The sequence below is a fragment of the Macadamia integrifolia genome, chromosome 8 (genome assembly GCF_013358625.1).
Source record: "Macadamia integrifolia cultivar HAES 741 chromosome 8, SCU_Mint_v3, whole genome shotgun sequence".
In the NCBI taxonomy this organism is placed as follows: domain Eukaryota; kingdom Viridiplantae; phylum Streptophyta; class Magnoliopsida; order Proteales; family Proteaceae; genus Macadamia; species Macadamia integrifolia.
Window position 1 is genome coordinate 5,077,477 of NC_056564.1, and position 24,895 is coordinate 5,102,371.

General features: G+C 39.2%; 1 protein-coding gene across 4 annotated transcripts; it reads left to right on the forward strand.

Moving 5' to 3' along the window:
• Positions 1 to 909: 909 nt before the first annotated feature.
• LOC122085595 (phospholipid-transporting ATPase 1-like) lies at positions 910 to 24,543 on the forward strand. 4 transcript variants are annotated; one of them, XM_042654074.1, is made up of 9 exons: positions 910 to 1,313; positions 1,602 to 4,083; positions 8,663 to 9,002; positions 9,521 to 10,334; positions 10,646 to 10,769; positions 13,916 to 14,135; positions 15,575 to 16,033; positions 16,115 to 16,421; positions 23,970 to 24,543. In XM_042654074.1, exons 2-8 carry the CDS (start codon positions 2,316 to 2,318, stop codon positions 16,281 to 16,283), a joined length of 3,894 nt encoding a protein of 1,297 aa, XP_042510008.1. In that variant the 5' UTR covers positions 910 to 1,313; positions 1,602 to 2,315; the 3' UTR covers positions 16,284 to 16,421; positions 23,970 to 24,543. The 4 variants fall into 4 exon arrangements, with proteins under 4 accessions (XP_042510008.1, XP_042510005.1, XP_042510009.1 ...); XM_042654071.1 differs by having other exon boundaries at positions 23,983 to 24,543; XM_042654075.1 differs by having other exon boundaries at positions 8,666 to 9,002; positions 23,983 to 24,543.
• Positions 24,544 to 24,895: the final 352 nt, after the last annotated feature.

Here is a 24,895-nt window from a genome sequence, read left to right on the forward strand (position 1 = left end):
TTTTTTTTTTGGTGGAGGTGGGTTGGGTTTTTACTAACAATCATTGGATAATCTATACTATGCAACATGACTCATCCATTTACATGAAAAGGACTTTCCCTGTCGTATGTTATTGTTTGCAAGTACCCATAGTGTTTATCTCTATATTTTTTTCCTTTTGATCCTGAAAAATCTATTTTTTGCTATTTTTATCAACAACAATTAAATATTTGCATTTTGAAGAACAACGATAGATATATGTAACTATAACTTGTAAGGTTGCTTATGTGATATACATGGTCGATAGGGTAGTAAATAGGTTCAAGGTAGGTGTCTCAATATGTGAAGGAGTATGTAATTGACTGTCTATTTTGCTAATCTCTGTTTTTACTTTTACTTCTCCTTCATCGACAATGGAGGAAAACTCTCTTCTTACTTCCGAAAGAATGCCAATGTAAAAATCTAACATGGATGAATTGCTCTAAACCAATAAGCGAAACCAAGATTAGGTTTGACCAATTCTGAATGGTTTGATTATTTTTGAAACCATAAGTTCGGCGAGCTTCATCGATTAAGGTATTGGAATCAAATGGGCCAATTTATATCGATATCAACCATGACCAATATCAATATGATACACCGATACCAATCCAATATGTACCGTATAACATCGGTCTGGGTTGGTGCCGGTTCGCACATTTAATCACCCGAAGCTCATGGCCTACCTACCACAGGATCCCCTCGATTTTGGCAGGTTTTCTTTCCAAATTGGGAACCCACTGGTTTTACGATACTCATCTACACAACGGATTTGGTAAAGTATCCAGTGGCGTTTCTGTATTATATGTACAGAGTAGGGGGCCGTATTGGTATAGAACAAAATAAGACCTCCAATGACACTGACGCTATGAAAGGCTGGAATTGGATGCCCCTATCGTGTAAAAGAGCAGACGTGGTGTTGAGGAGAGAGACGACTCACCGTCTTACTTCCGAAACGCAAATCCAAGAATCGTGCTCTTCCACTCGTCTCTGTCTCTCTGAATTTCTCATCATCCGATTTTCTCGCACTTCGAGCCGTTCGACCAGTCTCTCTCACCTGTTGCAGACTTAAAAAAACCCTAGCCATCGGATCAATCTGCCAGCACAGAAAAGCCGATATTCGTCATGTAAGTGAGAAAATTACTTACAGAAACGACCAGATCTGTATTGCAGATCCAATGAGAAAGGCTTGTCTTCTAGTATGATTTCGGATTCAGTGCATTACAGTTATTTTTGCAGTCTCTTTCGTCAAGGTCGAGAAGATAGGGTTCCAATTGGCGTTCGTTTCGCTTAAGGTGATGGTGATCTTATGCTTTTTTTGATGCTTGACTGATTTATGTAGGCGTATACGAGTGGCATTGGCATTTCTGTTGCTTATGTTTGAATTTCTTCTTGCTGGATCATCATATGCTTAAAAACCTATAATCCTGAAGAAAACGAGGGAGAAATGGAGCTACTCTGGTCTAGAACAAGTCTGAGGAGATCCAATGTTGTTGTCTGCTTTTGTTTTTCTGGTGCTTCTGTATTGATGGGCTGCTGATCTTTGATTTCTTGGTGGCTGTCGTGGATTTTGATTGTAACAGGCTTACAGACGATAACGATTTTCTGGTCCATCATATATCGCGTAGGAAAAGCCGTTCCTTTCCGCATTTGTTACGGATCCAGAGTTGTTACACAGGGAAGAGGGCAAGGGATATTTCGAGTAAATTAAGGCGAGAAGAGGCGGAGACTTGGTTAAATTCTACAGCCTTCAGCACCAACTGGATTCGATTCATTTTTGAGCTATATTCAAGTTCGGAAGCATCGAGGATCCTCTTACATAATACATATGTGAGTTTCAGCAGACTTTCCGAGGTCTGCAAATGGAGGTACCACGAACTTGACAAAATTTTCTCCCCAAAAACATTTCTAAGAATTTTCATAACAGCAGGATTGAACCATTTCGTGCCAAGGGATAATGAAAGCAAATTGTGAAGCGAGCAAGCCATTATGGACACTGTTTATGTTAATGATATGAATCACTGCGCAGGAAGGAAAAAGAAGTTGACAATATTTTGTGGTAAATTGCGAGATCTCTGCCCTCCATTTGACCAATTGTCCAAGAAATGAAATGGGTGCTTAGATGAGATGGGTCGTCATTTCCGGCCAAAAAGTGCTCAATCTTCTGCGGCTGGTTTGCTTTGGCCGAGGACAGAAGGGTGCTATTGTGCGGCCAATTTGTCCATACTCCATAGTAATCTTTAGAAATTCAGAATTTCCTTCCAGATCTCTGCAATGCGTTCCGTGGATTATTATTTATGACTTCCAGCAGACCATTGTTGTCATCATCATCTTGTAATCCAGATCCTTCATCTGTGGAGCCGCCACATCAGCCTTTGAATACTGGCTCCTTGAGCTTCCTCCGCCCCAGAGCTTCCTTCTCCTCTTCAATTTATGATGATGCTCAAAGCAATTCTTTAGATGCAAAGGACAGTGATACTGTCTCTGTTGAAGATACAGTTTGTTATAAGAAACCTCTTGATTACACTGATTCTGTTGTGACCTTAGAAAGGTTCCAATCTGCTGAGTCCCAGTTCTTCCAATCTTTTCAGTTGGAATGCCCCACAAAGGAAACCAGGCATATGGTATCCTGGGGATCAATGGAGCTTCAGGAATACCCACCAACTCTAGAAATTTCTGGGACATCTGTGTTGCAGGAAAGGGTGAGCAAATCTCAGCGGATCCGCCACAAAAGTTTACAATTTGAAGATAATTTATCATCGGAAGAGAATCCAAGATTAATTTATGTTAATGATCCAAGGAAGACAAATGACAAGTATGAATTCACTGGGAATGAGGTTCGAACCAGCAAGTACACTGTGATCACATTCCTGCCCAAGAATCTTTTCATCCAATTCCATCGGGTTGCTTATTTGTATTTTCTTGCTATTGCTGCTCTGAACCAGCTCCCGCCTCTTGCCGTTTTTGGAAGAACAGTCTCTCTTTTCCCTCTCCTGTTTGTGCTTTGTGTTACAGCTTTCAAGGATGGCTATGAAGATTGGCGAAGGCACAGATCAGATCAGAAAGAGAACAACCGAGAGGCCCTAGTACTTCAATCTGGTCAGTTCAGACTGAAGAAATGGAAAAAGATAAGAGCTGGTGAGGTTGTAAAAATAGGTGCCAATGAATCCATACCGTCTGACATGGTTTTGTTGGCGACAAGTGATCCAAGTGGGATAGCTTATATCCAGACAATAAATTTGGATGGTGAGTCAAACCTAAAAACTAGGTACGCTCGGCAAGAAACAGTTTCAATTGTTTTTGAAGACCACACCATTTCAGGGCTTGTAAAATGTGAACAGCCAAATAGGAATATTTATGAGTTTACAGCCAATATGGAGTTCAATGGGCAGAGATTTCCCCTCAGCCAATCAAACATCATATTGCGTGGGTGCCAGCTGAAAAACACGGAATGGGTAATTGGTGTTGTTGTATATGCGGGGCAGGAGACTAAAGCAATGTTGAACAGTACAGCATCCCCTTCCAAAAGAAGCAGACTTGAAAGCTACATGAATAGAGAAACCTTATGGTTGTCAGTTTTTCTTTTTGTCATGTGTGCAGTTGTGGCACTTGGGATGGGCCTGTGGCTTGAACAAGAGAGGGATCAGCTTGATACATTGCCATACTACCGAAAAAGATACATTACAAATGGACGCGATAATGGGAGAAAGTATAAATACTATGGGATTGCTATGGAGACATTTTTCTCATTTTTGAGCTCCATTATAGTGTTTCAGATAATGATTCCAATCTCTCTGTATATTACCATGGAGTTGGTCCGGTTAGGACAATCATATTTCATGATCGAGGATAAGCATATGTATGACAGTGGCTCTGATTCAAGGTTTCAGTGCAGATCATTGAATATAAATGAGGATCTAGGGCAGATACGCTATATATTTTCAGATAAGACAGGGACACTGACTGAAAACAAAATGGAATTCCGGAGAGCTAGTGTATATGGGAAGAGTTATGGGAGCTCCTCTAATATCACAGATGATTCGTTGTCGGAAGCTTCCATTTCAGGTACAGCCATATTTTCTATTTGGTCCTGGATTGGCCTCTCCTGGTTTATCATCAATTATGATTATGCTCTAATAACAGCCTGTTATGACATGTAAGTTTGATTTAAGACCTGCTGTTGAGTGAGATGTCTAAAATAGGGCTGTCATTATTACTTTACTTTGCAAATTTGTGGAATTGGTTAATATCTTCACATTTTTTGCATCTGTGAGCACTCATAGGTTGATGAAATCATTAAACTAGAAGTGATCCATTTATAGTTAGGATTATGTTTAAACATGCTTGTTCTATTTAAGCAAAGCATGACCTGTCATGTTTCGTTATGTAAGCTTTGCAATGGGCTTACCTACAAGGAGGTAACATTTTTAAGGACTATCTCATAGTTCATGCATTTTTATTGATTCTTTTTGGTCACTTAACATAGATTTTGAGATGGTATTCCATCCTCTTTTTTCTTTTCTTTGTTTTAAATCAATCTTTCTTCCTCGTGAGATCTTCTAATGACATGGTTTTGATCATAGTTGTCATGGCGACTAGCAACCCATGGCATTGGAGGGGTGCCTTAGGCATGCAATATATGGCTATATGTAATGCAAATACGGGCAAGTGGGCAGGAGATTGCTGCTTGGTCGCATGGCCTTTACACAGTTACACCACGTGGGGGCCAAAAGGAGCACCTGTAGGGACATCAACATGAATGAGATTTTTGATTTCACAGTGGGTGGGGTGGTAATTTTGCGCACCCGTGTCTGGGCGCATGGGCCATCTGACCAGGCAGCTTTTTTTTTCCCTATAAGTATGTAACAGTGATAATTTTATATAATCATGCTTGTATGCAACATAAAAGCCATATCAATGCAATGTGCTATAATTATACTAGTAATGACCCATTATGAGAAAAATATTTAATAATAGACAAAACATATGCTATACTAAGAAAATTCATAAAAAACAACAGTAAACATAAATCAATGTAAATTTGTGAAGTGTCAACAAGGCGTGTTGTTGCATTGGACCCAAGAAAGAGCCTGGATGCTTAGGCTTGCCTAGACAACACCTAGGTGACACCTTGGAAACTATGGTTTTGATCCTGTCTGGCCTTGCTTTACATTTTAGAGTTGCTTGGCAGCAGTGTTAGAATTTTGCACCGTTGGATTTCGTGGTCCCAAAAGCATTGAACATGCAACACTTAATTGAGATGAACAGTAACTTGTTACTTTGTCCAATATTGTTTGTGCTTTTCTTGTTCTTGTTAAATCTTTATAATAATTTTGTATATGCTATGAAATTTCTTACTAGGTGTCTAGGTGATGCATTCGATGAAGTGTCACTTCACACTTTTTCATTGAATAAGAGTGCAATGGTCCCCCCTGGCCTTAAAAAAAAGGTTTATCTGAATTTTCATAACATCCCCTAGGATTATTTTTATCCTAATTAATTACAAACAACCAGATTATTACGCTTTTTTTATATTTTGGAAATCAATCTTTTTCCTTGTGAGATCTTCAAGGATAACATATGGTTGTGGTCCAATTATCTTCCCCTCTCCTTCCACTCAAGATTTAAGATATGAGGATGCAGTTGATAATGCTTGTCAGCATTGTTAGCTTTGTATGCAGCATGCATGTTGGGTTTCGATGTGTCAGCTGCACTAACATATATAGAAATAAAGGCAATGGAGCACTATGTAAAGAATTATAGCCAATACCTTTATGTGATGTGCAGTAATGAACGTTTCTTACCAGTTATCAGACTATCAGTTGCTGCTGTTGTTCATAATTAGTAGATAGTATTTCAAAATTAATCAGTATTCATACTGTAATAGTATGATGACTATTGTATTCATACTATATGATACGTTTTATCAAAAGTTGATAGGTATTTATTGTTTCATTTTATTGTTTGTATCATATAATATGACATGGTCAACAGAAAAAATATTTTCGTAAAAAATTCTTACACTACCCACGTAGGAAGAGGTTCCTTGATGGCCCACCCTTTTTTGCCACAATGGAATGACGATGTGGTAATTTTGACCATTGGATAGAGATAACGTGGTTTGGATTAGCTATGTATCTTATTTCATGGACTAATTTAATGAAGCAGCTCACATACATGTCCTTGGATCCCTGTATTGGCATGCACCCTCTTGGTATTTCATGTATTAGGGTGCACCTTCTTGGTAGTCCTAGGGTTTTAAGTTTTGTTTTGCCATGTGGCCAACTCCCTTTAGGATGAAATTTGATATCTGGCAGGTGGCATCTTCTTTCCCTCAAAATTTGGGCCCATATGAATTGCCATGTTGCAGATATTTGAGCCATACATTAAGCCCTTCTGGTGCAATACTGAAGACCTATCAGCATAGGAGGTCCAAGAAAGTCCAGACTTAGCATGGCCCAGCTTATTTGAAAGGACTGGGTCCACATTGATTTAAGTTTAGTTCATTTGTTTTATGTTTCAGGTTGTTTTGAGTCAGTCCCAGTTGAACCGGTGGTTTATTTGGCTCAGTTTAAGTTAGATATTTTGTTTCTTTTCTTTTTATTTAAGTTTGGGTCTGCATACTTCTTAATGTCCACTTTAGACTTTTTAAAGGAATGCCCATTGTAATAGGAATCGGCTACTGGGTTTCCTACCCAGATTCAAATACTGCTTATTAGCTTTTTTATAAATAAAGACAAGGGGCTTGAAAGTTGTTATATTGCAGCTTTTTTGTGTGGAGAGTCTTCCACTCTTCCCTTGTTTTATTCAAGGTGTGGTTGGTGTGAAACAGTCAATACCTTGTGGCAGGAAGCCCGGATGCCATTGTTTTGCTCCTGTCTGTATGGCAATTTCTGTTCGGTCCTAGCTTCCTGTGATATAGCAATCCTACTCACTAGAATTTTGTTAATTTGATGGTGTTCTGATGTGCCGATTTCATAAAACTTCTATCAATACCTCAAGTAGGATTGCATCGTCAAGACTTGAAACTTGAATTCGAGTTAGGGTCTTTCCTATTCTATTGAGCCTGAAATTTATACCATATGCTGGTTTTCTACTGGGTTTAATAATTCTGTTATTTGTTCTTTGATCAGACTTTTAGTTTGACAGTTTTACCCTTATTCTAGTGCCACTAGGAATTCCCCAAAAATGTAGATCCAACCATTGGATCAAGCTGAGATTTTGAACAAAGATCACCCATAAAAGGAGAACTCGACCAGGTTTTCAACCTGCTCTGATTTTGTGATTTAACTCTATATAGTTTCTCCTATGCTGGACTTTTCTCTCTCTGTTTCAGTATTGGTTTTCCTCTTAAATTAGTACTACATTACCTACCTAGGTGTGCTTTCCAGGAGACTGAAATTTATACGTAGCTACTTACATATCTTCATGGATACAAACATAGTTACGTGCACAGGCACAAGGCACATAATAAATGGGCGAATGCTTGTATTTAAAATGTTTTTCAGTGAACACTGCCCCGTAGAATTTCTAATAGTTCTTTCTAATAATAGAATTCCATGTAGACAATGATATGGAGTTCATCTGACATGCCATGTGGCAGAATGGGGTAGCAACCCAGCCAAGCTTAGGTGGGCAGGCTGGCCAGTCAACTTTTGCCACATAAATAAAACAAATAATAGAAAAGGCTTGGAAAACAGAGGAGCATCTGAACAAGTTGGTGTTGTTGAGAGAGGCAAAGGAGAAGATGATGACTGCAAGTACTCTCCCTTTCTGTGTCACAATAAATCGTTTAATAGAAACCTTGAGCTTTAAGAATGAAATCCTGTAGTGCTTGAAGAATCAATTTGTTGGAACCTTGGTGTTTTTCAAAAGGAAATCTCTGTCTACGATTGTCATTTGCTAACATGTATTGCCTACATTGGCTTGTAGCATCACTGTCTCATTATTAGGATGATGCTTGCTGGTTCCACATGTCAGCTTGAATACTTAGTTTGTAGTGTTCTGGTAAAACTGCTAGTGAGTACATCGTTAAGTGAATAGGAGAGGTTCTATTCTCTATTTCATTGAATGACAATCGATTGTAAAAGTAGTGACACGCTTAGATGGGATTACCTTGATGTTTTATACTTATAGGAGATTCAATAATTGTAGAGAACCTGTAATAGAACATTAGGTTGAAATGCTTAGGGAATTTTTTCTTGGGCCTCTTCACGGTATTACAGAATGCATATTCTTATACATAATGATGCACATTTCTTTCCATTTATTTCGTTTATTCTTGTTACTTTTATTAGCACTTCATGGGTTACAATTATCATGTTTGACATGTTTACTTTTTCTGACGTAATTGGTGATTTGAGTAGAATATGGATCCTCTCTGCTGCAACTTGTTTGTCTCCTTTTAGCTGCCTCATAGGTGAGAAAGATCATCTGAAGGTGGTTTAATCACTTGGTGATTACTGATTACCCAACTTCATTGTGATCCCTGCACATGTGCTTTCCTGCCTGGTGAAGGAAGCAGCCGGCTAAAGTAGTGACAGAGGATTCTTGATGATAATAGGACTTGCATTTGCAAAGCCTGTTTGTCAAATGTTACTCTACTTTGTGTTCTGAGCCCGTAATTTTGTGTGCCTTGTTGCAGCAGGAGCTGCTGAAAGAAGATGGAAGCTTAAATCTGAGATCATCGCTGACAGTGAACTTGTGGAATTATTGCATAAAGACTTGGATGAAGATGAGAGAGTGGCTGCACATGAGTTTTTCCTTACTCTGGCAGCTTGTAATACAGTGATCCCAATCCTTAGACAAAGTTCATGTTCTAGCAATACAACAAGTGACTTACATGAAAATGTTGGAGGTATTGACTATCAGGGTGAATCACCTGATGAACAAGCTTTGGTTGCTGCAGCCTCAGCTTATGGTTACACTCTTATTGAGCGCACTTCTGGGCACATTGTGATTGATGTCAATGGTGAGAAACTAAGGTAGGATGCCTTTATGACTTATATATATATATATATATATATATACATTTCACGTTGTTACCCGCCTGTCTTTCGTTAATTTGGTTTTCTTCTGTTACACCACGACAGCAAGGATATTTCAGTTGAATATTGGAATATGGGATGGTGGCACTTGTTTTCCTTGGTCAATTGAAAGCATATATCTTGAAATTTTGCCGCCCATTGATATGGTTTTGAAGTTGGTGACACAATTTTTGGCAATCACATTTTTCATATTTGTTGATCAATTTGTATCGATGCCCCTATCACTTTTTTTTCCACATTGTTAACTCCCTGTCTTGCATATATTGGAATATGGAATGATGCCACCTGTCTTCCTTGGTCGATTGAAAAGCATATATCTTGAAACTTTGCCACCCATTGACATGATTTTGTAATTGATGACATATTTTTCATGCTTGTTTATCTATTTTCCCTTGAAGGATCTTCATATCTGTGGTTGTGCCTTCATAATGCTGTGATTTCTATTTTCAATTTAGGTTGGATGTGTTGGGTCTGCATGAGTTTGATAGTGTGCGCAAGAGAATGTCAGTAGTCATAAGATTTCCTAACGGTGCTGTAAAGGTTCTGGTGAAAGGTGCTGATACTTCAATGTTCAGTATCTTAGCAAAACAGACAGATGAGATTGATCCCGGTGGCAATATAACTTTTAATATAAAAAATGCAACTCAGAGTCATTTGATTGAATATTCATCAGAAGGTTTACGCACACTTGTTGTTGCTGCAAGGGATCTTACTGCTGCAGAATTTGAGGAGTGGCAACACAGGTATGAGGATGCAAGCACTTCGTTGACTGAGAGATCAATGAAACTACGTCAAACTGCAGCTCTTATTGAATGTAATTTAAATCTTCTTGGGGCTACTGGAATTGAAGACAAACTGCAAGATGGTGTGCCAGAAACTATTGAGTCCCTCCGGCAAGCAGGAATCAAAGTCTGGGTTCTTACTGGAGATAAGCAAGAGACTGCAATCTCAATTGGTCTCTCATGCAAACTCTTGACACCAGACATGCAGCAGATTGTGGTCAATGGAAATTCTGAGGATGAATGTAGACGTCTTTTGGCTGATGCTAAGTCTAAATATGGGGTCAAATCAGCAAAATGCATGAATAAGGATCTGAAACATAAAAAAAATGCTGAGAATGATTATCTCCACATTACTGATGAGATGAGATCTTCTAGTGTGTCACAGTTGCATGCAGGGAAAGCTGTAGGAATGAAAATTGCTCCACTAGCTCTGGTAATTGATGGGAACAGCCTTGTGTATATCTTGGAGAAAGATCTGGAACCAGAGGCATGACTCTTTACCTTCTAAATTAAGATATCTCAATCGCAACTTACATGTTTGAAGCTCTGTACCATAGTTGTCACGACGTCTAGGCTTGGCCTGGATGTCAAGACAACACCAACAAGCCGCGTAGGCATCGAAAGCTATGCTCTGTATTAGTAATGCCTTGATAACTATGCTCTGTATTGCAAATGCTATTTATTTTACACCTTATCCAGAGTCTGTTTCTTGTATTTTTGTAGATGTGTAGAATTCTGTTCATAGTTGCTATTCATGTTTGAAACTGTCTCACATGCTAGATGTTCTTTTTTCAACAGCTTTTCGATCTGGCAATCGCCTGTAAGGTCGTGCTTTGTTGTCGTGTTGCTCCTCTGCAGAAAGCTGGGATTGTTGATCTCATTAAAAGCCGGACTGATGACATGACACTGGCGATAGGTGATGGTGAGTTTTTTATTTTGTATCTTGAGGGTCATTTGCTTTGTGGGGTGGGGCTGGGTGGAGCGATAGGTGATGGTGAGTTTTTTATTTTTATTTTTTATTTTGTATCTTGAAGGTCATTGCTTTGTGGGGTGGGGCTGGGTGGAGCAATTTCTTTTTGTTTTCCTCATGTTGAATTTCAACAGTTTTATTTTTATTTTTATTTGGATAATTACAGTGGCCTCCCCTGCAGTTTATCCTAATGTTATAACCATCCCCTGTAGAACTGACAATTACACTGTACCCCCTGCAGTTGACGGTGTCAAGTTAGAAGAAGGAAAAGATAATCATACTCTTCGCACTAAAACACTAATAATCTTTTTTTTGTTGGATGAATAATAATAATAATAATAATAATAATAATAATAATAATAATAATAATCTTATTTAACTCGTCAAGAAATCCTTTATGACAAACCCTAATCTCATCTCCCAATGAAACCCATCTTTTTCCTCCCAATCAAGGCCGTCATTCATCTTCTCCATTGCACACACTAGGCCACCACTGATTCTTCTTCTTCTTCTTCTCTCTCTCTCTCTCTCTCTCCTGAGAGGAGGAGCCATTACAGGTGGCCCTTGGGTAATACCCTTTCACGATTTAAAGGGTTTTGTCAAAAAGGGTTCAGAAATTCATACACATATGGCTCAGATGCTAAGTATGAACTCTTTTCTCAAGAAAAATCAAACAGAGGGCTAGAACAACATGAGGATTGCATTTATTAGTAAAATTTTCTGTATTTCAAAAATTATAAAGAAGATGATGAGACAGTAGATTGGAACTTAAGAAGGAGGGCTGGAACTTCTTGAATACCAAATGACCTGAACTGTTACTTTATCAAAAGCATCGCCCAGGTATATTTAACAAACCCAAACCAGAAAATAGAGTCTCAATGAAGTTTTGGGTGGATTAAAGGGACAGCTGCAGAAAAAAATAAAAAACAGAGCAGGTTCTATGATGGGTAAACAAAGTGATTAGTTTCTTTTAGCCTAACCCATATCCCATTCAATCTTCAAGTTCCTGAGAAGTTTCCACTGGTGGCATTTTCCTCTAAGTCACATTGGGCAAATTAACATTCTTCAGGCCTAAAATGTGCAAATCGGGAAGTATTTTCCCTTGCTTCACAGCAGAACCTTTCACTCTGTGATGCAGGAGCACTTCGATGGATCTACCCAAACTCATTTGAGAGCTCAGACCAAGAACCGGATCCAATTTGGGATCAAAGTTACTGATTTGGGTTCAAGGTTATTAGAATTTTTAGGATTTTTGGGAATGAATTAATAATTGATTTTGTGAAGTGCGTGACTACCCCCTCGCCCCTTTCTCTCTCTTATTCCCTCCTTGTCTGGCAAGACAAACCCCCCCTTCTTCTTCCCTGCTATTCCTTTTCCCCTTCTTCTCTTCCTCTCCTTCCCTGCGAGACATCCTTCCACCCCCCTTTGTGCGATTCTCTTTCTCTCTCTCTTTCCCTCTGAAATCTCTGCTCTCCCCTTCCCCATCAGCCGGTGGCTTCTTCTTTACTGTTCTTGCTGGAGTGTATCACGATAATTCCTGCTGCCCTATTTTGAAGTGGACTTTGGTGACCATAGAAATCGATAGATCTCCCTCATCTCATCTTCTTTCTTCACAAACTTTTAGGTGTTAGTTCATCATTGAGGGGCGACTCTAACCCTTAAATTTCTGGCCTGAAAGTGATCCCTTCTGTGGGGGATGCGGCTGCAACCCTAACCAGATCTGTACCTACAGCCCTTGTGATTTCAGGAGTTGAATCTGAACATAATACTTGATCTTTTGGGACTATTTTGGTCGGTTTGATAGAGATGGATTATGCGATCCTACACTTGCAATTTCAGCCCAATCCTAGGCCTGAACTGTGAGAACCTTCACCTGGACTAGAGGCATCTCTTGCAGGTTTTAGGAATTTCCAAGGCTGAAGAAGACCCTTTCAATTGTGAGTGGTGTTTTAACATTATTTGCTATTTTTCCCAATAATACCCCTGCCTTAGCCCTTTAATACCTTATGTCCTTATTTTAACTTTGATTCCCAGAATACCCTTTAACCCATCTTAGTTACTTAGCTACTTCTAATTGGAAGTTTCTTAGAATTATGATTCTACCACTCCTTAGTAGAAATTTCTGGTTATTTACAAAAGTGCCATTCCACCCTTACGAACTTCAATCTAATTACTGGACTGCCACTCAATTGCAAACATCAATCTATTTACTGTTTGCTACTTAATCTTAGTCATAAGTGCTTAAGTGTTTAATTGGGGCCACAGCCATCCGAGTTGGGTCTTGGGACCCACCAGCCCCGCATTACTCTGGCCGGATATGATCTCCCTTCCATACCTCACTTGCATCTTTATGTAATCCTTTATGGTGTTGGGGTTGGGGTTTGGGTTCTACTCTGTTGAAGAAGATTTCTCAGATTACAAATCCTTTCTATAGTAGGCTGTTTCCAGTTGTCGCTAGAGTGATGATGATGGTCACTGGAGGTTTCATGGATTGCCGCCGGAGTGATGGTTTGCAGCGTGATAGTTCACAATGGAAGGTTGCAGGTAGTTAGGGTTCCCATGGTTGCGGAAGAAGAAAGGGGCATTTTGGGTTTGGGTTGAAAGGGTATAATAGGAAGTTCACAACCCTGTAAGGGTACTTAGGTCTTTAAAAAAATATCTACCGAGCCACGCCATATTATAACAGATTCTCACTAAAAGAGTTGATACACTGTCAACTTTAGGGGGTACAGTGTAATTTTCAGTTTTACAGGGGTTGGTTCTAATATAAGGATAAACTGCAGGGGAGGCCACTGTTATTAGCCCTTTTTATTTTTATTTTTAAAGTCACCTGAATTTACCTTGTTAGATGGTTGAAGAGGGGAATGGAAAAATAGGCTTTGTGTGATCTACCCAAATTTGTTGGGACATGGGTTAAGTCTAGGTTGATTAGACCTGAGATCCTCCTGAGATGCTGGTGCAAGGCACTACATATTTCTTTTTCTTCTTTTTCAGTTAGGTTTCTCTAACATATTTCTTTGGTAAATAGCAAATGTGTATTTAGAAGTTATTATTTGTGAGCAGTCTTACTTTCTGCTTACCTGGAACATCTGTGACAGGGGCTAATGATGTTTCAATGATCCAAATGGCGGATGTTGGGGTTGGGATATGTGGTCAGGAAGGACGACAAGCAGTGATGGCATCAGACTTTGCCATGGGGCAGTTTCGATTTCTGAAAAGATTGCTTCTTGTCCATGGACACTGGAACTATCAGCGTGTTGGTTACTTGGTTCTCTACAATTTCTACCGTAATGCCGTATTTGTAATGATGCTGTTCTGGTATGTTCTTGCTCCTATTTGTATGCATGAATCTCTTTGCATTTGGACATCTTTGGTTTTGGAAAAATCTCCATACTTTGCACTGTTGTAACTTGTAAGCTTTTTAGACTATGGTATTAGAATTTATTACTGGTCCACTCTGAAAACGTGGTTCTAAATACCGAGTGATGGAATGCCAATCTATTTGTACGAAGAACTTTGTAATATGGCATTGTTCTTTAATCTTACGAAGCTTGTTTGTTTGTAAATGCCGATGTTCCATGGCAAGCAGATCTAGGCTATCCATCTGATGGGATGCCATTTGGCAATGGCATTAGCCATGCATATAGTGCACATTTCCATCTCAACTCTACCTCACCGTGTATTTTGTTTTTCCCTATGAAAAGCAATCCATGATTTTTTTTCTTTAAGGGAGGGGGATCGCTGCCAGGCTGCATGGCTCCTGCACAAGGCTGGGCATCCAACAGGGGTGGGGGGGTTTTTCATTTCATGGGTGCGGGGCGGTCACCAATAACAGATACATCATTCTGCTGATCTTTCCAATTTATTGGTCCTCTATAGTGTCAGATGGCCGTAAATTGTGAATGTGACCCTGCCTTGTTTTTTCAATTTACTGGTACAAGCTGATGGTTGACGCATAGAAATTAGATTTTCAAATTGAGTAAATAAATGATAGTATGGCTCTGTGTGGTTGGATGTAAAATGCTTTACGTTAAATGTCTTAGGGGTGGGCTTTCTACAAGGACATTATGGGATTCCCTCAATGACAACTTATCAACCACTTGGCAGTATTGTTGATGCCTGAACTTTGTGGACAATCCAGTCATCACTTAGTCATGGGTTTGTTTCCAGACCAATTAGGCATATCCACATGTCATATGGCAGCTGGAGAATTGTGAGAATAGAGGTCAATTTTGTTATGACTGTTTGTACCATTAAAAACAAGAGGTAAAAGCTGTATGATGGTCAGCAATATGATTAGGATGGACCACCAATTTGACATATGGCCTTTCGAATTTCCAAGTACCACACAGAATGACCAAAGCATTCAGTCAACATGGAAAATTTGCTGCCCATGTAGGAATGGTTTCACAAAATCTGTGTGGAAGTTTTTTTCCAATATTTTACCAAGAGAAGGCCAATAGAGTTTCTTTTGCCTTATTTTTATCCAGAAGTGTAGAGATTTCAGTTGAATTTTTTTGTTTTGAGTCAGTCTATGAGTTACTTCAATATTGAAGAACTTCCATTTTTTTTTTATATCTTCTTTAAATTTACAACATTATACATCCAACCAGACAGGGCCTAACAGGGGAGTTGGTGCCTTCTTTTTTTTTTTTTTTTTTGTCTTGGTTACTGAACTTCATTAGTTTTTATCTGTCAATTTTTACTCTGGTTGGTGATTTATGATACCTTACTGAATGCGTTCACCTTCTTTGCAGGTATATATTATACACAGCATTTTCAACTACTTCTGCGTTAACAGATTGGAGTAGTATGTTGTACTCCGTTCTCTATACTTCTGTTCCTACCATTGTTGTTGGTATTTTGGACAAGGATCTAAGTCATAAGACACTACTGCAGCATCCAAAGCTTTATGAAGCAGGGCATAGACAAGAAAGTTACAATATGTTCCTCTTCTGGATGACAATGTTTGATACTCTTTGGCAGAGTCTTGTTCTTTTTTATATACCTTTTTTCATCTATAAGGAGAGTTCTATTGATATATGGAGCATGGGCAGTCTATGGACAATTACGGTGGTTGTTCTTGTGACTATTCACTTGGCGATGGACATACAACGTTGGGTTTTGATTACTCATGTTGCTACCTGGGGATCTCTAGTCCTTACTTGTGTTTGCATGGTGATATTAGATTCTATACCAATATTTCCCAATTACTGGTTAGTCTGATGGATTTTATATATTCATTGATTTGTACTTGGACCATCATTGTAGTTCCTAATATTCTTGCTCTTTTGCAGGACAATTTACCATTTGGTGAAGTCAGCTACCTATTGGCTCACCATCTTACTTATAACTGCCATAGCATTGCTCCCTCGATTTCTTTTCAAATCTATACATCAGTTTTATTGTCCTTCAGATATTCAGATAGCTAGAGAAGCTGAGATACTGAGGAAATGGCCAGAATAGCTGAGGTCAAAACCAGGTCAAGGTTCAAGTTAACTAGGATGTTGATTTCTTGTAGAAGAACTACAATCCTTCATGGTTCGCCTTGAATTAACCCACCACATATGCTCCCTTATCGAGCTGATCCTCAGGAAGTTCACGGTAAGTCTCTGCTTTTATTTTCTGTTGCTTTTTAAAATAGATTGTGTGAAATGTAGCTCATAATAGGGCATAAAGAAATGAGGATTGCTCAAGTATTATGCATATATCAGAATACTTGCATCGTATAAGTTGAACAAAGTCATGAACTTTCAACATAGACATTAAGAACTGCACTCGTTAATATGCTGAAAGTCTGTATGCCCTAGGTTAAAAGGCTAATGTTTAAGTGGTTAGGTGTTGCATTCATTTGAGCTTCTACTAATGATTTGAGTCTTTGCAACAAAGTAGTCCATGATTTATGTATGCCTTCCAAATAGTGGATGAATCATGAACCTAATCCTCAGTTCAGAATCAAGATAACGGATGAATCTCATGTATCCCACATGTATACCACAACCCTGCCATTGTCCGCTGTTCTTACAAATTTTGGTTTTCCGCTGTGAATATTATGGGGAGCAATCCTTTTGATTATTATAGTAAATATTATTTTTTCATTATTATTATTACAGTAAATATTCGTTTACTGTGATTGATCCCAAAATGAGGAAGTGATTATTTGTTATATTAATTCTTATTTCCTTTTATTCTTGTGGTGAGCACTTGGTTTGATTCATGCAGTGCCATAAATGATCCCCACAGAAATGAGTTAAGTGATTTTTAGATAAAGGAAAACTTTTCACTCAACTGCTCCATAATTGTGAAGAGTCGAAGTACTGACATAAAAAAATGCTTCAGAATCGAAGTTACATGCTTCAGATAATCAAAAGTAAACCCCTTTGGATCACTCTGGAGAAGTCATGCGAGAATACTGACTGTCTGATGTGGGTCCTTAAGTAAAATGAAGAGTAAAGGCATATTTGTGGTGAGATTCTTGCGACTAGATTATGTGTGAGAAGCAGCGGCTACTTTTGCTTCTGGAGATATTCTCCAAATAATGAGTTAAAAAATCCAAAAGAAATAATTAGCTAAGCATAGACTTGAAGGTACTGCAGTCAAATGGCCTATTCCAGTCAAAGCATAATTGAGATGAATATATGTTAAAATCAAACACTACTGAGAAGGTGCCATGTTAAACAGATAAAGCTGCTTACTACTTCGTGGTTCCCAATGTGATGAAGCCTGAGGAATACCTAACTTGCTCTTGGATAACCTTTCATATGATCTTGGTGAGATTTTTCATTTTTATTTTTGGGGGTCATCATTGGTGAGTGTCGTGTGTGCAGAATGCAGACATTCAAAAGAAGTGTTTTCCCCCCGAGAAAACCATAGTTTATGATAGAAGTATAGAACGCAGATGGTTTTTAAATCCCATATTTATCAGTGTTTCCATATTTTATCATTTTTCCTTTTCTACTCGAAGTCTCAAACTCTATTCAGCATTTATTGTAACCTATGGTTTTCTGTCAATGAGCTCTCATTTTCTTCACGTGTCACCAGAGGAAAGCACATGCAGTGTTGTTACATGTGACCCTGAACCTATAACATATTATGATCCACCATTCATTCAATTTAATAATTCCTACAAAGCATGCAAATCTTCTCCCTCTTTTGCATAAGAGACATCATTCCTAAGTCCTATTCAACTGCTCTAACCACTTCTTCTTTTTCTTCTAGAATAACACATCATGTGGAACTAACTGTTGAAGACAAAATAAAAGCACGACAACAGTCAGATGCTTCATAAATCAAAGGGAACAATGCACATTGAATATCAGCTTGCTGTGAAAAAAAACTAAAATTCTGAGTCCCATGTGCCATCATCATCTTATCTTTTTCATACCCAGGTTTTCATTGGAAAGCAGATGAATGATTTGAAAACATTTACAATTTGCTATCAAGAACTTCAATTAGTGGGAACCAACCTATTGATATTCACCAGACCATATAGTTGAGAGCGAGAGCGAGAGAGAGAGAGAGGGGTGGGATTAGGTTGGGTGTTTCCATGAGTTTGTAGATTTGTGGAGGGATACTGGTAAAATCACCCAAGTTAAAACCCCATTATTTTTTAGGTGAATAAAAATTTCATTACCAAAAGGAGGAGGAGAAACAAGGGGCCTCAAAAGGGGGGAAAACAATAAGGAACTAACAATACAAACAAAACAAGGCCAATCCTTAGGGGGAGGAGGAGAGGCCTGTGGAAGGGAGAGGCAAACTCTAGGACACAACAATATGCCTTTTCCTTGTGAATCTATACAATGAGAAACGATCGATGACTTCAAAGGAGATAAATTTCCCAAATCTGTTAGGAAGATCTGGAACTGGAAGACCATTTTTTGAGATTGTGCTTCATCCAAATGATTAGTAGTGGCACCAAAGGCGTGCTTTCCCACCACATCATAGGGAGACTTACCAACAACGGTCATATCCACCCAATTCCATTCCCTCTCAAATGGAAGGATAGTCCTTGCCAGCATTTTGCTAGGAGTTCTTGGATGCAAAAAGGAGATGGTCCATATCTCCAAGAGCATTCCAATAGAAGCAGTAGGAAGGAGAGACTAGAATGTGGCAATGAGAGAGAAAAGACTGCGTTGGGAGGCAGTTGGAGAGGCCCCTCTAAACAGTGAAATTGTGGCGAGGGCTATGAATCTTGAACCAAATGAGCTTGCTCCAAGGGCACAAGGGGCCACGAGATCTGATGGAGCCCCAAGCTGCTTCGGAGCTGAAGAGGCTTGAAGAAGAAGTTTATCAAACAACATTGGCACTCCTTCTAAGAGGCATCCTAGCAATGGAAGGGAAGGTTTGCCACACGGAAGATAACAGGGGATGGGAGAAGGTTGGGGGGGGCGGGGGCGGGGGCGGGGGGTGGGGGAGGCTTCAAGACTAATGATGTCGGCAACCATTGACTGCTTAGGAAGGCCTAAACTATAAATGGCCCTAGCACCAACTAAGTGAAGGAGAACAACCCTAGGATGCCAATGATCCAACTAAAGAAATGTAGTGGCACCATCATCAATCTGGAAGGAGGTGGTCCCAAGAGCAATAGGCCTAAGCTTTAGAGTCTTGCGCCATGCCTAGGAAGCATCAGAGATGGAAGGAGTGGTCCAAACAGAATTATGGCAAAGAAGACCAGAGAAGACACAATCCCCTTAGATACTTTTCCTCTTGGCTACAAGCTTCCAAATAAGCTTAAGAAGACGATCTAAATTAACCTCTTTGATTCTTTGCAAGCCCAGACCTCCCATCTCCTTGGGGAGGCATATGATAGCCCAACTGATAAGATTAAGTAATCTAGATGTTTCAGATCCTTTCCAAAGGAAGGCATGTATGAGGGACTCCAACTCCTTAATGGTGGATTGAGGTAACCCGAAAATACCCGATCAATATGTGTAAGAAGACTAAGGGACTCATTTGATCAATTCCAAAGACTGGTGTGGAGCGAAGCTTGCCTTTCCAAAGATGGAGCTTCTTGTGAATGAAATCTAACATGGCAGTGCAATGATGAGCTGTCAACCTGGTCGGAATCATAGGCAAACCTAATTACTTGACTAGAAGATGGCCAATGGAGGAGAACCCAGTCTTCTTAACCAGGCTAGCTTTGTCAACATCATAAATTCCAGCTAAGAACAAGAGAGATTTGGAGGGATTGATGCGAAGGCCTGACAACCCTTAAAATGCTGCAAACAAGACATAATGGTCTTAAGGGAGTGATGTAATACTGAAATTGAGGAAGCTCAAAACAGTACCAGGGTAGGATCTTTTCTCAGAGAATAGGGAATTCTAGATATGGAGAATAGGATATTGCTAAAACTTGTTGAAAGATGAAAAAAAGATGGAACAATAAACAATAATATAACACCCGGGCTTCACACCGCAAGGTGGATCGACTGGATCAAACACCACCCTACCTTGATCAAACACAAGGGATTTCTTGATCAAACACAAGAGATTCTTGATCAAACACAAGAAGAGAGTTGCATAAGCAAACTTTGATTTCAAATTCTGAGTTGTCCTTGAATGCTTACAATTGATCCCTATTTATAGGACCAACTCAACAAAACATTACATACCCAACTTCAACTAACAATAGTAGAAAGTCTTCACTTATTAAAGTTGGGGTAGGAAAGTCTTCACCTTCCAACTACTAAAGTTGGAAAAGTCTTCACCTACCAACTACCAAAAGTAAAAAAATCCTCACCTCTTAAAGTTACAATGGAAAAGTCATCCCCCAACTACCAAAGGTGGAAAAGTCTTCATCCCCCACCTACCAAAGGTGGAAAAATCTTCATCCCCCACCTACCAAAGGTGGAAAAGTCTTCATCCCCCAACTACCAAAGGTGGAAAAATCTTCATCCCCCACCTACCAAAGGTGGAAAAGTCTTCACCCATCATCACTTACAAAAGTGAATTGATCCCCCCATTTAGAAAAGTAAAAAGTAAAAGTAAAAGTAAAAGTACCTTCTAAACATTTATTGACCCCATGACTGGTTCAACTAATGAACCAAACCACTGCTAGACCAAAACATGTAAACCAGAGTAACTAATCCCGTATGCATACCTATTACCATGGTTTAGACTCATTAAACTATTGAAGTTGCCTATTACATTAAAAAAACCCTTGGACCAAAGGCCCAACATGCATATAACCCAACCATAGACTTACTCCTAAGAAAACAAACCCATTTTGGTGATAAATCTGCATCAACTCTCCCCAGCTTGAAAAAATTCGCCCTCGAATTTTGTAGTGATGAGGGGGAAACCACATGTGATTAGCATCTTTAACCATTCCCAAACAAAACTCGAGTGGTGTAGGAACGTTGGGGATAAAGTCTGCAATGTGTGGAGTTCTCTCTTCAAAGAACCATGGTGGCATAATGAACTCTACATGATCATCCTCTGAATCAATATAGGTTGTGAAAGTTGAATTCATAGAGTCCTCAACATTGGTAATCTCCTTGGCAAAGACTTGAGGGATAAGCTCCAACTTTTCAAGAACAATGTCTTCAATGTCGATTTCTTCCACATGAGTCTCAATGATGGGATCATCATTGTCTAACCCCTCTTTGACAGTAGAAATTGTTGGAATTTCTTCCACACTAACCTCAACTTCTGACTTTGGTTCGGTGATGGGAGGTGTCTTCTCATGTTGCTCCTTTGCATATTGTACAAGAATGGCCATGTGGTCTGTTAATTCTTTCATGCTCTTGTCACCAGTGGGTGGTTTTTGGAAATCTAAAGAAGACTTTAAAGGGGACTCGGGTGGAGGGAAGTACATTCTTCGTTCATGTTTAGATAGGCACATGCCCGCCAACTCGTACTTCATTTCTTCCCAAGTAATGGGAGATCTACCATGATCTTTTAGATCCCTTTCTTTGGTTCTCCACCACTCGCGGGCTGACCCAACTAGCTTAGTATGCGCTAGGTTCATCTTGTGCGACTCAGATAATTCAAACCGGTCAAAGTAGTTATCTAAAGTAACCAACCAATCAAAAAATACCTGGGAATCATGCTTGTCGCTGAACTCCTTTAATTCAAGCTTGACCTTCTGTGATTCATCAGCACGTCGACGGGTTGCTTCAAGATCACCATTGAAATAAGATCTTACATGCTCCTCAAAGGTAGGTGGTGCTGTAGGGGTTCTTTGTTGTGCCCTTTCAGCACTTCTCNCCCCCAACTACCAAAGGTGGAAAAGTCTTCATCCCCCACCTACCAAAGGTGGAAAAATCTTCATCCCCCACCTACCAAAGGTGGAAAAGTCTTCATCCCCCAACTACCAAAGGTGGAAAAGTCTTCACCCATCATCACTTACAAAAGTGAATTGATCCCCCCATTTAGAAAAGTAAAAAGTAAAAGTAAAAGTAAAAGTACCTTCTAAACATTTATTGACCCCATGACTGGTTCAACTAATGAACCAAACCACTGCTAGACCAAAACATGTAAACCAGAGTAACTAATCCCGTATGCATACCTATTACCATGGTTTAGACTCATTAAACTATTGAAGTTGCCTATTACATTAAAAAAACCCTTGGACCAAAGGCCCAACATGCATATAACCCAACCATAGACTTATTCCTAAGAAAACAAACCCATTTTGGTGATAAATCTGCATCAGGGAGACAATGTCTGCTTTGGAGAATATCATGTGATCATTAGCAAAGGCAAGGTGGGAGTTTGATTCATTTGTGGAGTCCTATGACCTCTCTCTTTCCCTTCCCTTATTTACCGGTACTACTTCCTGATTTAGTGGAGCATTCCACTCCAAACCAACTCCAACATATATCACTTTCTCAAAGTTAACTTATGCACAGCTGCTAACCCTTTGTCTGTAATTGAACTGTTCGATAGTGCCGTGGGTTGTGATTTGCAGACAGTTTTCATAAAATTACTCAAAAGCTCCTCTGTTAATGAGTTAGTTTTATGTCATCCCCATTCATTTAAATTCCAAAATGGCCCTTCACTTCTATATTTAATTCCAATTGAGTACCTCAATCTGTTTTGATTTTAATCCAGGGAGAACTGATGCCAGATGATTGGTACCAACTCAAGTTCCATCGTAGGAAGAAGACCAGGCCAGCACTGTAGCCTGTGATTCTTGTTTTAACCAGTTTTTTACCTAAATTCTGGCCCTGTGGGGTTTCTGGTTCTCCTAAAGGCAAGAATCGTGGGTTTGTTTTGAGTCTTTATTCCTCAAGTTTATTATTATTATTTCTTCGTCAAGGCTGGAGTAGGGACTGAACTGATAAATTCCAGACCTGTTTGGAGTCAGTTTTCTTTAACTTTTTCAGTTTCCTAGTTGCATTATGAAACCCAACACAGCCATTGATTGGAGAGTTTCACAGTTTGCTTAGTTTTATCTATTTCCTGTTCTGTCCAGGAAAGACTCTAGACTCTGCTTTATGGAGTCTAACTAGACTCTTATCTATTTCTATAAATAAAGAGTAAGGGCTAGACCATCCTCACGACTTCAGATTAAACAAAGAAGGTTTGGTAACTGGTTTTGTGGATTTCAACCATTGTTGTACTGTGGATTCACTAGAAGGCCTGGTGAGTTCCAGGTTATGGTAGTCCATTATATTCAAATCTGACCGTCAGATCTGCATCGTATTTTACAGACTTGTTCTCCCTATTAAATTAAGGGAAAATTGCCTAGATCTACTAGATAAGAAAAATAAAGTACAAAACAAGTAGGGTTGACTTTGTTTTACAACTACTTTTCTTTTAAACCCACTTGTTTTGTAGTTACTGTTTTAATCTAGTGAATCTAGGAAATGTTCCCTTAGATTAATCAGTCGACTGGAGTTTCTGTCCAATCAGACCTTTATATGCTGAGTTATTAAATTTCTTTTAATTTGATTGATTCCTTATCCATGCGGTTCTGGATTTTCTTAAGGTTTTCCAAAATCCTAATACTCTTAGGTCGTTAGAATCCCATTAGGGTTCTCCTACAAACACCAACCCACCTATGCACATGTCTACCTATAAACACAGTTGGGTTGGAGTTTCATAAATCCTAATACTCAAGTTTTTGTAAGTTTTGCAACATGATGTTCACTTAAGTATTGTACTCTTGACAACTTGACTCTTATTTCTTGGTTCTTATATTATCAGATGTGTTGCGCAGGCCAGCAAGCACAAGTGAAAATGGATGAAAGCCGGTAGCAGGAGATTACTGCAAGGGGAAACAGACACTCAAAGCCGAAGAGCAAGGTCTTCCAGGAAATGTGGTTGATGATGAGATGAGTCAGATCATGAAATAAAAAAAGCATGGGTTGATCTTTCATGTATTGAAGGGTAGGAGGTGCATAACTGTAGTTGGGGTTGTATGGATATCATAGGGTTGAAAAGTGGAAAGCGAGGGGAAGTACATAGATACATAATTTGTGATGAGATGATCACCGTGTTTCAATTTTCTTCAAGAGTGAAAGGGATGCTGATTCGAAAGTTTCCGGAGATTAGATCTTAGATCCAGCCGTCTTCAGTATTGGGGCACATTGTACAAGCCATGGTGGTTGATCCACTAATTGCTAAGCCACATAACACTGTTGCCTGAGAGTTGCGCCACCAGCTGATACTAACCTTAATTGTAGAAATATAGTTTTGTGTTTCCAGTTTTCTAGTTACTGTTGGCACATGAAAGCATAGTTTCACTCATTTAATCCTAAAGAAGATAAGTTTTAAGGCAGAAATGTGTAGTAAGAAACTTTAAAATTGTCAACCGTACTGATCACCATCCAATCGCCTGTGAAATAAATCCTGTTTGTGATGTGTTCATGAGTTGGCATCACCAGGAAACATAGAATCGGGATCCAGATCCCCAGCCGATTCCGATCTGATTCAGTCTGGCATCTAGGATTTTTTCATACAAGGATCGTACTAGAGCCGATCTTGATTCTTAAAAACAGTAGGTGTCACATTTGTTTTTGAGGTTATTGGTCATCAAAACCCTTCAAGATTGTATACAAAAATGTCCTACTTCAGTTTTCCCTTTGTTTAGAACTAGGGAGCAACAGCCACCTCCACTTGTTTTCTTCTTT